The following is an 18914-nucleotide window of genomic DNA, read 5'->3' as shown; positions in this document are numbered from 1 at the left end:
GTTTAAGATAAATACTAAAGATGACCCTATATTTCGTTCTCGCGTCAGTACAATTCAGCAAAACCATTTCTTTAATTTTTATATGAATACCTTGTGCGGTGATTTTCGTGTAATTTGACATGTCAAGCCCAGACTGTCAGTACGAAGAACATGTGAAGAAACAGAAACAGAATCAACAGCAACAACAATATCAACAGCAGCAACAGTATCAACAACAACAGCAGCAGCAACAGCAACAATATCAACAACAACAACAGCAACAAGAACAGCTGCTTCAAGAACACAAACAGTATATACGAGACAATCAGAAGAATATTATTGCTCAACCCAGTAATAACCAACAAGGAGAATATAATCGACTACAAAATCAACAGCAACAACCAAATCAACAACAGCAGCAGCAAAAACAACAAGAACAACGCTTCTCGCCAGAAGCTTTTTTTAGGTTGATCTTACCACATTGAGGGCTGATATTATTGAACATTCTTCAAAAAATAGTCTCAAATTAGGGCTAATCAGATATTCAGGTTCTAGTTATGTACCGGGATAGGCTTACTAGAACTGTGAAAATAGTTCAAGCCTAGCCTAACCCAGTACATAACCTCAATCGGAGACTAAAAGAAAAGCTTTGTCAACTCTACATTCGCATACTTCTCTTAGTCAAAACCTGCCCTTAAAATGTGTCCACACATAGTCGACCGGCCGTCGATCGACGAGGTGAATCCATGTTGTCGAGGCAGTGTGGACGATACGGTCGACATGAATCGATATCGATTGACGGCCGGTCAACTGTGTGTAGACAGACCTTTAGATGGATGACTCTACTTATACGACCGAACCAGAACCTGTGACACAAACAACGTTTGATTCAAACACACAGATATCTCGAGTTATGTAAAACCACATTTATTTTATTTTTATTTTTTCTGGACCTGGCCTCATAGAATCTTTCTGGCCACAACGCCACATAGAAACGCCTCAAACCCTTCCGTTCATTAACTCCGTTTTCTCTCCCCAGAGAGCACCATCAGCTTGCTGAACGAGGCCCGCCTCAATCTCGCCACCAAGGTGATGAGTAACGGCGTCCAAGTTATAGTCGCCGGGGACCGAACCACCTACCCTGGGGACAACCACTATCGGATATTGACCGCCAATGTGACGCGACCTATCACGCTGGCGCCCAGTACGATTAGCAATCATATGGTGATGCTGCTTCCCCATGAAACACAGGTAATATTTAGTGCTTGTTTATGCTACCTACTGATAAATAACTTCCGAGATAGAGTAAATGTCACACGCTTTCCAAAGATCCAGATTTTCATTCCAATCGAAATATTTTTTCCTTGTTGAGACTTCGAGGTGTTTTCAACCTCTTGAAGAACTGTCAAGTAATTAGGTGAGGAGCGATTGGCGTAAAACATTACCAGTGTAAAAAGATGATTTATCAAATCGTTTAGGATAAAACCCCATGCCTTGATTAAGATTCGATTCCTCAACTTTCCACTTAACTCTTCCATTGTTTTTGCTAGGTTATTTTGTTCTAATTTTCCAAATCCACAAACTTTTAGACAGTCAATTCCAAGAGAGATCGTTGCTAATCTGGCGGTATTCCGTGTAAAATCTTTTACTTCACTCATTGCAAGAAGTCTGATCTTCATGCCCTTTGCACTGGCAATTTCATTCTCAAGAATCTCCTAGTAAATTGCCATAATAGATGAGATGAAATAGTAGCTTAAATCCTAGTAAATTGCTATAATAGACAGGTGAAGTGGTGGTAGCTTCACTTGATTACCGATAAGACATTTGTTTTGGCCGGTCATCAACCCTCTAATTTTCCAAATCCACAAAGTTTAGACAGTCAATTCCAAGAGAGATCGTTGCTAATCTGGCGGTATTCCGTGTAAAATCTTATACTTCTCTCATTGCAAGAAGTCTGATCTTCATGCCCTTTGCACTGACAATTTCATTCTCAAGAATCTCCTAGTAAATTGCCATAATAGATAAGATGAAATAGTAGCTTAAATCCTAGTAAATTGCTATAATAGACAGGTGAAGTGGTGGTAGCTTCTCTTGATTACCGATAATGGGTTGGCGTTTTATGTGAGATCCGAGTGTTAGCTTCCATGGTAACTTTGACAGGGTTCGCTGGTAAAGGTGATTGACATTGGCTTTTGGAATTGGCTAGGAATTGGTTTTGCCTTTCGAAATGGGCGTGTTGATTTTAAATTAAATAAAATTTTGTGTAAGCTTAACCCAACTTTAAGCGCGGTTTGCCCCTACACCTAAGCCTCAGAGTGGGCTTTTTGTGTACGAAAAATAACTATTGGCATAGAAAAAAAGACTTTTAATCGCTAAACCTTCTTTCAAACTTGACTGTCTGTTCTGGGCAAACCTTTTACCCCATAGATCGGTCGGTCTCGAATCAATCGTCCAGAAGTCATAAAGGTGAAATGCACATAACTCATTTATGTTCACCATTAGAAAACATGAATTGGCTAGGAATTGGTTTTGCCTTTCGAAATGGCGTGTTGATTTTAAATTAAATAAAATTTTGTGTAAGCTTAACCCAACTTTAAGGGCGGTTTGCCCCAACACCTAAGCCTCAGAGTGGGCTTTTTGTGTACGAAAAATAACTATTGCCATAGAAAAAAAGACTTTTAATCGCTAAACCTTCTTTCAAACTTGGTCTGTTCTGGGCAAATCTTTTACCCCATAGATCGGTCGGTCTCGAATCAATCGACCAGAAGTCATAAAGGTGAAATGCACATATCTCATTTATGTTCACCATTAGAAAACATGCATGTCAATTTACATGTCATTCATGTCAATTTACATGTCATGCCATTGCTGCAGTGATCTGTCAGGTATTCGAGATAGGAATAGTTGATTAGAGATTGCATAAGATCGGCAATAAAGTAAATACTCGGAGTGCCTGTTATTTACTGCCATTCGTATTGCTATTTGCTACAACTTTATGAGTGGACATTAGAGCCTATTATGCAGAACTTTGTTTGTTCAATGCTAGCATTAATGTGCGTAATAGGTACTTACTTTTCGTGTCCGTGAGATAGGTTAGTAGGTATTGGTAGTGTTATTTACTGCCATTCGTATTGCTATTTGCTACAACTTTATGAGTGGACATTAGAGCCTATTATGCAGAACTTTGTTTGTTCAATGTGAACATTAATGTGCGTTAAAATAGAATGTTTACCTTGTTGGGATAGGACTGTAAAGTCCCTTTACCCCACCAGCTGAGCAGTTTGTAAAGTTACTTAGTATATTTTATTGGTAGGAATGAGTGGATTTTATGTGGCTCTTTTGGGAAGGGACATCAGATCTTTTGCAAAAGTTGGTTTAAAAAAAAGATGAGCTTCTTAAAATATTCAGTTTTTATCCAGGAATAGGCATCATTAAAAAATACCCCTCAGAACAGGACATTCAGTTTTTATCCAGGAATAGGCATCATTAAAAAATATCTCTCAGAACAGGACGAAACAAAGAACAACTATTGTATTTTTAATCTTCTATTCTACAAAACAAAGTCTTCTATTCTACTCCCTAACAATATCCGTCGTTTCTCTATTTTCTAGCATCTGAACAATCAGTTCATCACCAAGACCTACCTCACCACGTACACCTACCTGACGACCTTCCTTCAGAACAACGTCACCAAAACCACATCCAGCGAGGAGGTCATCTCCAACGTTGTCACAGAGGACGTGAAAAACCCTCATTCGACTGCGCCAGTTAACTCAGCGAATCAAATAACGCTGACGTCTCCGGTGGATTTGATAACACAAGTGTATCACACGACTTATACCTATTTGAACACTCTTCTGGATGAGGAGCAACCGATTGTGTTGACGACGAAGAAAACGATTTTGAACACGGTGACTTCCCTGTCCGGTGAGATTGACAACGCGATTGAAACCTCGTATGACGTCATTCAGGACACGAACACGTATATCAATACAGGTGAGATTTCAGTAAAATTACTTAGGCCAGCCACTCACTATCAGGTATGCCGTTTCGGACCTTTTCAGCCGTACCTGTCAAGTCTACCTGATAGTGAGCTGGCCTTACCTTTGAGGATGAGTTGGAAACTTTTGTGTTTTATAAGGTAATTTTCGTGTGATTTGACATATTATGCCGGCCACTCACGCTCGACTGTTTTAAAGACCTAGGTCTGTCTGACAGTCGGAACATGTGTGTGGCAGAAAGAATGTCGGACTTCTGGTCTGAAGACTGAGCTTGAGTGACCGGGATTAGGAATTGAGGAATTGCATTATTTCTTAGGCGCCACATTTCGTTGTAGCTTGCCTTGAATGACGGTTGGGCTAGACTTAGGGGCGGGACATTAGCCATTTTTTCGACAAAAACTTTGCTTGAGCAAATTGATACCGTTTAAGATAAATACTAAATATGACCCTATATAATCTATATATCGTTCTCGCGTCAGTACAATTCAGCAAAACCATTTCTTTAATTTTAATATGAATACCTTATGAGGTGATTTTCGTGTAATTTGACATGTCAGGCCCAGACTGTCTTAAAGATCTAGGTCTGTCTGACAGTCAGAAAATGTGTGGCGGAAAATAAACACTATGACCCTATATTTCATTCTCCCTTGTCTAGTACAATTCACCAAAACCATTTCTTTAATACCTTTGAAAATAAATACTATAACCCTATATTTCATTTTCCCTTTTCCACTATGACCCTATATTTCATTCTCCCTTGTCTAGTACAATTCACCAAAACCATTTCTTTAATACCTTTGAAAATAAATACTATAACCCGATATTTCATTTTCCCTTTTCCAGTACAATTCACCAAAACCATCTCAGATGGGCTGGACATGAAAGTGATCTCCACGCAAGACGTTCTCACTCAGGTCATCATCACGCAGAGTGACAAACCGTTTGGTTCGTCACCTGTGGAAACGATTCAACCGAGCACCACCGATGTCACCAAAACCTACTTCGTGACGTACACCTATTTCAACACGATCCAGGAAGCGAACGGGAATACGGTGGTAACGTCTGAGATTGCAACCTCATCGGATGTTGTGACGGAGACGTTTCATTTGCAAACGAAGAGACCGGAGCTTGAGAAGAATGAACATAAGAAACCGGTGAATAAGGATAAGACGAAAGGTGAGTTAAACTGGATCTGTGTATCTTCGTCACACTACATCTTCTTCTTTCACTTTGCTATTTTCCAATTCAAACTACATCTCTGGTTAGACATTGAAAAAGAAAAGAAAAATAAATCATAATTGAGCATATTTATTTCACTTCCTATTTTTGAAATTGTGGCATTAGGTAGCATTCAAAAAAAAATAAAATCTCGGGGTCTTAGGTTTTGGAAACTCGAAAAAATGGCTTAAAGTATGGCAATTTTCTAAGGCAAAAAAAAAAAAAAAGAAAAAAAAAAAAATCTCGGGGTCTTAGGTTTTGGAAACTCGAAAAAATGGCTTAAAGTATGGCAATTTTCTAAGAAAAAGAAAAAAAAAAAAATCTCGGGGTCTTAGGTTTTGGAAACTCGAAAAAATGGCTTAAAGTATGGCAATTTTCTAAGAAAAAAAAATATATCAGAAAAGTATTTTAACATTCCACCGAACGAATTTATCCTGCAATAAATACTTTGTCATAATATCTCGCTGACAATAGGTATTAAACTTTACAGGCCTATTACAAGCGATATTAATGCCTTCTATTCATTTTATATCAGAAAAGTATTTTAACATTCCACCGAACGAATTTATCCTGCAATAAATACTTTGTCATAATATCTCGCTGACAATAGGTATTGAACTTTACAGGCCTTTTACAAGCGATATTGATGCCTTCTATTCATTAATGACCACCAATGGTATGACACTATCCCTCCATAATTTTCTACGTTTATTTATTTCCAGGTGACAAAAACAATCACAAGGAAAACCTCTCTCAACCGGACCAAATCAACGTCGAACCCACCGAAACCGCCATGCTTCAAAGCGAGTCTCACAGCATGCACATCTTCGCCACCAAAACCTACCTGACGACCTACACCTACTTCACAACGCTCCTGTCCAACGAACAAACCGTGGTCAATTCGAGAACGAAAATCATCGAGAATCTCATCACAGAAACGTTAGCGAGTTCGTTGCTAGACGAGGGACAAATTTCTTTGCTGAAAAGCTCTCTCAAAACGGAGGATAAGATTGTGTCCACTGCTACGCTTAAGAGTGGGGAAAAGGTAGAAATCACCGCCATGAATCACTTGCCACAGGATTACACCCGGCCTTACCAACCTTATAACAACGAGATCGTATCTTCCTACGAGACGGATGTGAAGCAGACGGCCAGTGCCAACCTGGAATATGAGAACAAGAAGAAAACACCAGTGTTGCAAACGAAGCTAACGCTGAACAAGAAACCGGTGGAGAAAACGCAGTATCAGAAAGAGAAGATTGGCGCGACTAATGTGAATGTGAAGGAGAAGACTGCTGGTGAGTGAACCTATTTTAACTTTATACTTATTTAGTTATTTTATTTTATTCTTAAGCGTTTTTTTATTGTTAAGAATAGAATAAATATACGTTGTTTATCCTGCCAGGATGAGACTGAAAAGTCCCTCTAATCCCGCAGTCTAAACAAGGTCTTTAAGGCGCTTTAATTTGTTTTAGTTAACTCTCAGTTGTAAGGTTCGTAGTTCATACCTCTTGTTGGAAAACCAATAATGCAAACTACCACCATCACAGTCACCAAAGAAACCCATTTCAAAGAATTAAATTTGTTTACTTTCAAAAACTAGCAGTTTCTTTATCAACTTTATTATTAAAGAACTATGTTCCTCGAACGTCAATTTGAATGTTGTATTCTAAATTGAACTCTGCTTCCTTTTCGTTTCAGGTCAAACCTCCTACCTGACGTCTTCAACGGTGATCAAGAACGGCGCTACCCTCCTCCCAGGCACTCCCGTCATCAAAGTCACCAATGGGGACGGCAACGAAACGGTCATCCCCGTGTCCGACCCCATCACCAAACACCCCGACAGTAAACCCCCTAGCGGCGTCGGCATGAACGACTTACTCTCCCTGGGATCACTTAGCATTAATAGTCTGACAGCGCTGAAACCGGTGCTGAGTGCGATGGCGGGGTATTTGAAGAACAATCTTAAGACGACGGAAAAGTATAAGAACGAAAGCTTGAAGGTGCCGCCGGCTCATCAGACTTACAAGTTCCCAACTTTTTCGAAGAACGACAAGCTTCCTCTGCACAGCAATGGACAGCATCTGCATACCAGTGGGCAACATGAGAATCATTACCCCCTGGACGACGGAAAAGTATAAGAACGAAAGCTTGAAGGTGCCGCCGGCTCATCAGACTTACAAGTTCCCAACTTTTTCGAAGAACGACAAGGTTCCTCTGCACAGCAATGGACAGCATCTGCATACCAGTGGGCAACATGAGAATCATTACCCCCTACGTAATGAGTATGAAGAAAAGTCCACTCCTAATACACTGCGGTCATCAACCCGAGCACCTATCTATATCCCTCTGTCAGGGTTATCAAGTGAGAAGGACATTGAGCCACAAGAATCGCAGATCATTGAGAGTAACCAATATGCGGACACATATTCACGGAATACAATACACTCGGCAAGCTTGAAGGCGACATCAGAGAAACCACTTCTGAACGGAGGCATTCCTATTAGTCCAGGAGAAGTTATCACAGCTAATAGTGACGTCATCGTGGGCAGACCGTCGGTTCTCGGTGTGAGACCTCCAGAGGCGAAGAAACCTAAAGACGACGTGCCTATTGGTATGCGCCCTCCACCTCCACCGTCACAAGGACCTCCAGTATCCCACAAGGAAAATGTGTTCTCCTCATCCAACAAGAATGAAGAGACCAAGTATCCTCCGCCCAAGTTTAACCCATTGCCAGCGGCCGGGTCTCATCTGGTAGAGTACAATGATATTATCCCTGACTTGAGACCTCCAGCACCGCCTATCCTCAAGCAGAAACCCAAGCTGCCTATTCGTCCTACCAAAGTGAACAATGAGCATTTCAATTCACATCCGTTCCATCAGAAACCACATAGTGGACACAACCAGAATCCGAGTGGTCATAACCAGAACAACCCATTCTCTAATATTCAGAACAGTTTCGAGATTCAAATGGGCGCTCAGATCTATGAAGATCATGAAGCACATGAGGCACCTCAACTCTCAGGCTCTCAGCAAGTTCACACTTATGACCATTTCGAAAACAGAGAGCCCGTGGTCATTCAGGAAAATGCACCCAAGTTTGTGGAGCATTCATCCGTGGATCCTTTACTGGTGAATCTGCAGCCATCTCAAGTAGCCAACGTAGTGATTCCACATGGTAGTGAGACGGCATTGATCTACTCAGACCAAGGGAACAAGCATGGACCCAAGGGAGAAGTGTTCAATGAAGCCGCCCCTAGTAGTGCACTTGGTAGACGGCATTGATCTACTCAGACCAAGGGAACAAGCATGGACCCAAGGGAGAAGTGTTCAATGAAGCCGCCCCTAGTAGTGCACTTGGTGTTAAAATCTACAGTAGTCCCCCCACAGCGGTGGGTGCTGTGTCTACTAACCATGTGTACACGATGAACAACGTACATCCAGTAGGAAATGTTCATCAGGCTGTTATACCGAATGATCAGATGAATTTCAACGTTGCTGTCGCACCTAGTGGTATTAACGTGAGTCCTGACAATATCCAATATGGAGGACAGAAGATACCACAGTCTGACCACCGAGAACCTCTGCAGCATGGTACAGTACATAATGATTATCTGGATAGACCAGAACAAAGACCTACGCCTGATCAGAGACCGGTTAGCTATCAGAGCAACGAACAAATACATATTCATAAGAAACCATCTCATATCAATGAGGAATACATGGGACCACCACCTCCTCTACCAGAAGATTTCACAAACGAAATAATGATTATCTGGATAGACCAGAACAAAGACCTACGCCTGATCAGAGACCGGTTAGCTATCAGAGCAACGAACAAATACATATTCACAAGAAACCATCTCATATAAACGAGGAATACATGGGACCACCACCTCCTCTACCAGAAGATTTCACAAACGATGGAGAGCTTATTCAAGAATCCAATACAAGACCCTTGCATCCTGGACAAGTACCAGATGAACTCAAGTTCAAGCAGAACAATTACAAATCACCACCGCCTTCCTCACCAAGCAAACCCTCTGTGGAATATTTCCTCCAATATGGAAACAAGAAGAGACCCCAGCCCCGTCCGACAAGCGAATATCCGTTTGAAAGTATCAAACCTACTGGCCAGGGTGTACTGGAGTATCAAAACCCAATCAACGAACACAAACAAGAACCTAGTCACCACATTCGTGGACAACAAAACAAACAGGCGTTTGATCACCAGGGAGGATATTCTCAGCAGAACAAACAACCATTTGAGCAACACATTCGGGATCAACAGAAGCAAGAACATAGAAACCAAGCAGAACAACTACACTATAATGAGAAACTGAGAGAACAACAAAAACAACAGTACGAGCAACATGTACGCGATCAGCAGAAACAATATGAACAACAGAAGCAAAAGTACGAAGATTCGTGGACAACAAAACAAACAGGCGTTTGATCACCAGGGAGGATATTCTCAGCAGAACAAACAACCATTTGAGCAACACATTCGGGACCAACAGAAGCAAGAACATAGAAACCAAGCAGAACAACTACACTATAATGAGAAACTGAGAGAACAAGAAAAACAACAGTACGAGCAACATGTACGCGATCAGCAGAAACAATATGAACAACAGAAGCAGAAGTACGAAGAACATGTGAAGAAACAGAAACAGAATCAACAGCAACAACAATATCAACAGCAGCAACAGTATCAGCAACAACAGCAACAATATAACAGAAACAGAATCAACAGCAACAACAATATCAACAGCAGCAACAGTATCAGCAACAACAGCAACAATATCAACAACAACAACAACAACAACAACAGCAACAAGAACAGCTGCTTCAAGAACACAAACAGTATATACGAGACAATCAGAAGAATATTATTGCTCAACCCAGTAATAACCAACAAGGAGAATATAATCGACTACAAAATCAACAGCAACAACCAAATCAACAACAGCAGCAAAAACAACAAGAACAACAACAGCAAAAGCAACAAGAACAAGAGCAGCAACAACAGCAAAAACAACAAGAGATACAACAGCAACAGCAAGCACAGCAAAGTCAACAACAACAGCAATATCACAACTATGAGAAACAACAAGCACAGAATCAGAAGAAGCACAAGGGTCAAAACCAAGCTGACAATCAGTCGTCTGAAGACTACGAAGAAGAACAACTAAAACTGGAACAAGAGAGTAATAACCAACAAGGAGAATATAATCGACTACAAAATCAACAGCAACAACCAAATCAACAACAGCAGCAAAAACAACAAGAACAACAGCAAAAGCAACAAGAACAAGAGCAGCAACAACAGCAAAAACAACAAGAGATACAACAGCAAGCACAGCAAAGTCAACAACAACAACAACAACAACAATATCACAACTATGAGAAACAACAAGCACAGAATCAGAAGAAGCACAAAGGTCAAAACCAAGCTGACAGTCAGTCTTCTGAAGACTACGAAGAAGAACAACTAAAACTGGAACAAGAGGTGCTGAACATTCTACATCAACATCAGGAACAGCTTAACAAATACACTGCCAAGCCTGATGCACCCTCCTCCGAATATGCTGTAGTTGTGAACCATGCCAACACCCCAGCACCACCACCTCAACAATCTAACACTCATCTACAACAACATCCAAACCAGAAGCCAACGATGGAAACGCACAATAACGAGTGGCATGAAGTGGGACATGATACTTCCACGCCACCTGTGGATAACAAGCCTGAGTATAGTTCACCCAACAGGAGCCCACATCAAGAGAGCAACACTCACTATGATGGAACCAAAACACATCGTGAAACACAAAGCCAACATGAGAATGGTCAGACACATTATGACGGTACAAAGACCCACCATGATAATACTCAAAGCCATTATGACAATACAAAGCACAGTCCTAACGGGAATACCAATGCAGGCAAAGTCCCCTATCACCAAAACGGTCACCAGATCCCTCTGTCCATGTATGATTTGAAATATGAACAGGGCTCCAAACCTGATGAGGGATTAGCCGTTCCAAGACCGACACTCAACGAGTTGGATATCAAGGCACAAATCATCACGGGGAAACCTGAAAAGGAGACTGCGTTCCATGGAAACACACAGGTGTTGTCTATAGGCAAACCAACGCCAGATTTCGACGAGTGTACTAGTCCCCGGTTCCACGACTGTTCTGAGAACGCTCAATGTTTCAATCTGAAAGGAACGTACACCTGTAGTTGTCGAGATGGGTACATTGATGCGTCACATAACACCCAGTATCCTGGCAGAATATGCTCGGGTGAGTGACTCTGGGGTACCTTGTATAGAGCGAGCCCTTCAAGTACATTTTAAAGGATTAAACTGACATTAGTGCAGTCAGAACTGATCAGTTAAACTCAACTGATTAAGTTTAACTGGAGGAAAAAAAACCGAGAGGGCTTTTAACTTGCTTTTTTGAAGTGGTTTATTGGAGAGAACTGAGGTCTTATCGTCTCAAAATCTAAGAGAAAAGGAGGACAGGATAGGAGAAAGCCAGCCGTTCCAAGAACAAACATTATCCGTTCATGTTGAAATCCGCCCCAGGCAGGAATCGAACCCGCGACCTAGTTCCAAGACCGACACTCAACGAGTTGGATATCAAGGCACAAATCATCACGGGGAAACCTGAAAAGGAGACTGCGTTCCATGGAAACACTCAAGTGCTTTCTATAGGCAAACCAACGTTTCCGAGAACAAACATTATCCGTTCATGTTAAAATCCGCCCCAGGCAGGAATAGAACCCGCGACCTAGCAACAACAACAACAACAACAGCTCCTGCAGGCATTTAACCCACTATGTCAGGAAAACTGCCTTAGCGGCAGACGTCTACCACGAAGAAACCAATCAATCTGCTGCGACCTAATGAGAACGCGTTCCCAGTAGGATTAGTTCAGAGTGTTAAACCTCACGACAATGCTAACAGTCCAAGTATTTCCCTCCCAGGTATAGGATCTTCTGTGAGTGTGGACGGAAACCATCTGAGACCAGAAGTCATAGTGGCTCCAAGCAAGGTAGCTATGAATGATATCAAACTACCCAAACCAAGCAAACCTGTCAACCCACCTGCCATGCAAACTGTTGTGGTGGGTCAACCCATCGCTCAGGATGTGATAGCAACAGACAACCCCACCACGGAATGGAATAACGGCGTCATCATTGGGTCTGAAAGCGAGGAACCCATTGCGCAGACAGAGCATAAGATCAAAACCCTGTTGTCAAAGACAGGCCAGACAACCGTGTTTACGAACCTGTACACGAAGCCTACCATCAAGATTAAACCTACCCGCACCACAGTGGCACACCATAGCGTGATCAGCATGGTTATAGACAAGGAACTACCAGCGGAAACCCACGAACCCGTTGAGAGTAGTCCAGACATTGTAGGCGTGGAGGTAAACGAACAAGACCAATATCAAATCGGAAACATGCAAGGCTCTATGACAGAACTGCCCACCCGATTCGTAACGCACACACAAACCCTGTCGGTAACCATCACAGAGACAACCATTGTACAATCTAGTGGACAGAAACCTTCCACTCATACGTTGGTGCTCACCAAGACACACACATCCACTATGATAGACACCGTCACTGAAGTTCACACCCTACTCAAACCCACTAAGATACTATCCACTGTAACTACAACTGTGCCGGTACCTGTGGTCACTACAGAGTATGCTCCACACTTCTCAGGATCTGCTCATCCAGCCACGGCGCATCCAGATTTGATCACTGCACCGCCACCCCCGCCCAAGAAGAATCCACATGAGAATGAATCTATTCTACTTGTAGTCACGGACAAGAAACCAGGCACTGGTGAGTAGTTTAGTTATTGCTTGCTTTGCTTTCTATGTCCGTGAGATAGACATGGTACCTATCTCACGGTGTTGGAAGGGTTGGGGGTTTAAAACCCTCTTGGACGCCCAGAAACAATATCTAGGCTCCTTCCGTGTCCCCAACGTTTGTATACAGAGAATTTTGAAAGTGTAAAGGTTGTTTGACTATTTAATGAGGCAGCTACAAATTTTCAAGGAGAACCTTGGGACTAAACTCAGTGCGATTTTTATTAGGCTGTTGTAAATTTACTTTATACGTTGGTGCTCACCAAGACACACACATCCACTATGATAGACACCGTCACTGAAGTTCACACCCTACTCAAACCCACTAAGATACTGTCCACTGTAACTACAACTGTGCCGATACCTGTGGTCACTACAGAGTATGCTCCACACTTCTCAGGATCTGCTCATCCAGCCACGGCGCATCCAGATTTGATCACTGCACCGCCACCCCCGCCCAAGAAGAATCCACATGAGAATGAATCTATTCTACTTGTAGTCACGGACAAGAAACCAGGCACTGGTGAGTAGTTTAGTTATTGCTTGCTTTGCTTTTCGTGTCCATGAGATAGACATGGTACCTATCTCACGGTGTTGGAAGGATTGGGGTTTTTAAATTTCAAATAATGTAGTAACATCTACACGACGATCTGTATTCACAAAAATTTCAAATGACTTAGCTACAAATAGATATTTATCTATTAAATACTGCTGGCTCTTTTTTATTATTCTAGCCAAAACAAATCCTGGAACTTGGTCTGACGTACCGGCGTGATCTCACTACCCCAAGATTTAGCCATAGAAACGCCCTCACATCTGATTTCAACCTCTTTTTCCCCCTCAACCCTTCGAATGACCGTAAAAACTAAAATTTTCACCTCTAATTTTTCTCTCCAGTTCCGATCATCGAACGACCAATCGTCGACATACAAGTCCCCGACGAAACCAACGAGATTAACCCGAACGATGTCCTGATCAGCGGTATCTTAACCCATTCGTCCGATATCGACTGTAAGCCAGAATGTAAGGCGTCTAGAAACGAGGTGTGCCAGCGTATGGCGGAGTCGAATCAGATGCGATGTGTGTGCAGACCGGGCTTTTCGCGGATGTTTGTCGACAGGCCTTGTAAACGTGAGTATACCTGGGATTTGTGTCTTTTGGATCTTTGCCATATTCCAATATTTCATTTTTATTTATTTTTTACTTTGACTAATAAGTTCAAGATCTAGATAGGTTTGGGCTGCTGTCACAGTATTTTTTCCCCATTTTATGTAGGTTTATTTTCTTTTATTTATTTTTTACTTTGACTAATAAGTTCAAGATCTAGATAGTTTTGGGCTTCTGTCACAGTATTTTTTCCCCATTTTATGTAGGTTTATTTTGCTCATTCTATGGTCTGTATTAAGAATTGGAGGCTTGTTCTTTAAAAGACGATTCTTTCATGGAGAAAATATTTCCCAATTTTTCAAGCATTCTAAAACCTAACCCCTCTTATGCAGCTGAAAATAAGAAATGTTGAATCTCAATAAAAATGGGATTATAGAAAGCTATTTTTTCCAATATCTGTCCATAACTTTTAGGTTCCGTGCACGTGGAATAGGCACCCATACGTATTGTATTCTAATTTCTTATCTAATTCTATTCTAGCCTTATCCTAATCTATTCTATTCCTAATCTAATCTATTCTATTTTACTCTTATTCTAATCTATTCTACTCTATTCTCCACAGCAACCTACTCCTATAACATGAAACTGGCCCTGGACCGGAACGGCAAGGAAAAGATCCGCTACTCCGATTCTCTTCAAGACGTATTTCATGGAGAAAATATTTCCCAATTTTTCAAGCATTCTAAAACCTAACCCCTCTTATGCAGCTGAAAATAAGAAATGTTGAATCTCATAAAAAATGGGATTATAGAAAGCTATTTTTTCCAATATATGCCCATAACTTTTAGGTTCCGTGCACGTGGAATAGGCACCCATACGTATTGTATTCTAATTTCTTATCTAATTCTATTCTACCCTTATCCTAATCTATTCTATTCTACTCTATTCTCCACAGCAACCTACTCCTACAACATGAAACTGGCCCTGGACCGGAACGGCAAGGAAAAGATCCGCTACTCCGACTCTCTACAAGACGTCTCCTCGCCTGGGTATCTCAAGCTAGCCGCTGTCACCAGGGACGGACTCGATCGTCTGGTGATGCAGTCGGAACTGAGGGATGTGTACCAGGGTCTGGAAATCAACCGGTTTGATCCCGTGCCTGGTTCGGGGGCCTCAGAGACTGCACAGGTTAACTTCCATCTACAGGTGAGGTTTGATAGACTGAGGACTGGTTCGACTCTTCAACGCTGCCAGACTCTTCAACGCTGCCAACGCTTTTTCTTAGCCTTTTCCTGTGCACAAAAGGGGTCGACGTTTTTCGTCAGCCTCTCAATCAGCCTCAGGGTGATAGTTTTGGACTGACTTTTGGTTCCGGCCATCTTTTGTTATGCGATGTGTGTGCAGACCGGGCTTTTCGCGGATGTTTGTCGACAGGCCTTGTAAACGTGAGTATACCTGGGATTTGTGTCTTTTGGATCTTTGCCATATTCCAATATTTCATTTTTATTTATTTTTTACTTTGACTAATAAGTTCAAGATCTAGATAGGTTTGGGCTGCTGTCACAGTATTTTTTCCCCATTTTATGTAGGTTTATTTTCCTCATTCTATGGTCTGTATTAAGAATTGGAGGCTTGTTCTTTAAAAGACGATTCTTTCATGGAGAAAATATTTCCCAATTTTTCAAGCATTCTAAAACCTAACCCCTCTTATGCAGCTGAAAATAAGAAATGTTGAATCTCATAAAAAATGGGATTATAGAAAGCTATTTTTTCCAATATATGCCCATAACTTTTAGGTTCCGTGCACGTGGAATAGGCACCCATACGTATTGTATTCTAATTTCTTATCTAATTCTATTCTACCCTTATCCTAATCTATTCTATTCTACTCTATTCTCCACAGCAACCTACTCCTACAACATGAAACTGGCCCTGGACCGGAACGGCAAGGAAAAGATCCGCTACTCCGACTCTCTACAAGACGTCTCCTCGCCTGGGTATCTCAAGCTAGCCGCTGTCACCAGGGACGGACTCGATCGTCTGGTGATGCAGTCGGAACTGAGGGATGTGTACCAGGGTCTGGAAATCAACCGGTTTGATCCCGTGCCTGGTTCGGGGGCCTCAGAGACTGCACAGGTTAACTTCCATCTACAGGTGAGGTTTGATAGACTGAGGACTGGTTCGACTCTTCAACGCTGCCAGACTCTTCAACGCTGCCAACGCTTTTTCTTAGCCTTTTCCTGTGCACAAAAGGGGTCGACGTTTTTCGTCAGCCTCTCAATCAGCCTCAGGGTGATAGTTTTGGACTGACTTTTGGTTCTGGCCGTCTTTTGTTCTGTTCATATCATTAAATGTTCACATCATTAAATTAAATTTTAATGTATGTTGATATTTGGTTTCAGTTATCTGACAACACTGAAGATGTGAAGCTCAAGGATGTACTAAGGAAATCATTACGTCATAATAACTATAGTCTGGGCGGAACAGAAGTGTTTGCAGCCAGGGAATATCTGCAGAGTTTAGAAGCGGAAGGTAAGTCCACCATGTTGTCTTCGTAAAAATGGAGTTTGTAAAGGAATTGTAATGGAATTAAAGGAGTCTAGCTGGGGACTTGAAACAGGGAAGTTATCAGCCTTAAATTTCCTTTGCTAAAGAAATAGGAAAGGTTGAGTGCGAAGGACATCCGCTCGTAAAAAATTTCGAAGCTAAAACCAAATGTCAGCCCAAAGCAATCACCCCAGGGCTTATTTAGAGGCTGACGAAAAACGCTGATCCTAACTAAGCACGGGAAAAGACGAGAAAGAAAAAGATAAAATTAGTAAAGGTACTCTTGGTTTCACCACAAATAACTCACGATAAATATGTATATCGTTTCTCGATTAAAATGTGTTCAATTTTATGATTTGACCTGGACTTGAACCACCAACCCCTGTATCATACTCACAAGTCATACAAAATTATTTCCAGATTTCGACGAGTGTACTAGTCCCCGGTTCCACGACTGTTCTGAGAACGCTCAATGTTTCAATCTGAAAGGAACGTACACCTGTAGCTGTCGCGATGGGTACATTGATGCGTCACATAACACCCAGTATCCTGGCAGAATATGCTCGGGTGAGTGACTCTGGGGTACCCTGTATAGAGCGAGCAATTCAAGTACATTTTAAAGGATTAAACTGACATTAGTGCAGTCAGAACTGGTCAGTTAAACTCAACTGATCAAGTTTAACTGGAGGAAAATGTGGGTACATTGATGCGTCACATAACACCCAGTATCCTGGCAGAATATGCTCGGGTGAGTGACTCTGGGGTACCCTGTATAGAGCGAGCAATTCAAGTACATTTTAAAGGATTAAACTGACATTAGTGCAGTCAGAACTGGTCAGTTAAACTCAACTGATCAAGTTTAACTGGAGGAAAATGAAAAAAAAAAGAAAAAAAAACTGAGAGGGCTTTTAACTTGCTTTTTTTTAAAGTGGTTTATTGGAGAGAACTGAGGTCTTATCGTCTCAAAATCTAAGAGAAAAGGAGGACAGGATAGGAGAAAGCCAACCGTTCCGAGAACTGGGTACATTGATGCGTCACATAACACCCAGTATCCTGGCAGAATATGCTCGGGTGAGTGACTCTGGGGTACCCTGTATAGAGCGAGCCATTCAAGTACATTTTAAAGGATTAAACTGACATTAGTGAAGTCTGAACTGGTCAGTTAAACTCAACTGATTAAGTTTAACTGGAGGAAAATGAAAAAAAAAGGGCTTTTAACTTGCTTTTTTTTTCTTTCTTTTTTTTTGAGTGGTTTATTGGAGAGAACTGAGGTCTTATCGTCTCAAAATCTAAGAGAAAACGAGGACAGGATAGGAGAAAGCCAGCCGTTCCAAGAACAAACATTATCCGTTCATGTTAAAATCCGCCCTAGGCAGGAATCGAACCCGCGACCTAGCAACAATAACAACAACAACAACAGCTCCTGCAGGCATTTAACCCACTATGTCAGGAAAACTGCCTTAGGCAAAACGTGTTTTGGCACTAAAAACTGACCATCGAAATGTTGACCCGATTACATTACTTTCCTTCCTATAGGATAAGGAAAGTAAAAAAAGTAAACCCACTCTCTGCTTGTTATACTTACTGTGTAAAAGCGGTAAAATGCTGCCAAACGTTGCACCGATCTTAACCAAAAGTTTCGTGTCGCATCCTTGTCACATTTGACATCTACATACCAGCAGGCATTTAACCCACTATGTCAGGAAAACTGCCTTAGCTTTAACTTTTAACGTTTTAACCCTTGTAGCTAAAAATGTTCCTCTCTTTTTGACAGAATTGACTGGCTGTGAGTCTTGCAACTACCACGGAACGTGCTATACAGAGGGCCAGAATGACATTGTGTGCGAATGTTTCCACTGGTACACTGGTGAACATTGTCAGATCAACTTGAAAGGTAAGTCAAACACACACATAGACTTTTTGTTAACTTAATATTTTTATTATTTTTTCTTTTTTTTTTCAAATAGGGAAATTTACCGACGGTCAAATCAACAGCGCTGTCTTTAAAATTAGAAAAGCAAAGTCAACAAAATTTAATGTATGTAGTCTACGTAGGTACTTCACCAACGAAGTATCTAAAATTCTGTACTTCATTATTATTATTTTTTTTTAAAGGAATACCTACTTCATAAAATGTATCTTCCCTACACTTGTATGCTCGGTAGGCCAA

At 41.5% G+C, this 18914-nt stretch overlaps 1 protein-coding gene across 1 annotated transcript; it reads left to right on the top strand.

The window, feature by feature from the left end:
* Nucleotides 1-995: 995 nt before the first annotated feature.
* On the top strand, nt 996-18638 carry LOC103515085 (the record flags this gene model as incomplete). Its single annotated transcript, XM_026827886.1, is given in 18 exon segments — nt 996-1230; nt 3591-3975; nt 4824-5156; nt 5921-6496; nt 6900-7179; nt 7334-8469; nt 8559-8801; nt 8963-9622; nt 9852-9980; nt 10217-10408; nt 10517-11466; nt 12065-12796; nt 13346-13613; nt 13988-14221; nt 15153-15403; nt 16600-16729; nt 17165-17311; nt 18519-18638. Coding segments are annotated over 18 exon segments (6925 nt in total), but the record flags the coding sequence as incomplete, so codon positions are not given.
* Between the last annotated feature and the right edge of the window lie 276 nt (nt 18639-18914).

The sequence above is a fragment of the Diaphorina citri genome, unplaced genomic scaffold (assembly GCF_000475195.1).
Source record: "Diaphorina citri unplaced genomic scaffold, Diaci psyllid genome assembly version 1.1 scaffold1271, whole genome shotgun sequence".
Classification (NCBI taxonomy): domain Eukaryota; kingdom Metazoa; phylum Arthropoda; class Insecta; order Hemiptera; family Psyllidae; genus Diaphorina; species Diaphorina citri.
The sequence above is the reverse complement of the archived record's forward strand: the minus strand, read 5'-3'. Positions and strand labels throughout refer to the sequence as shown.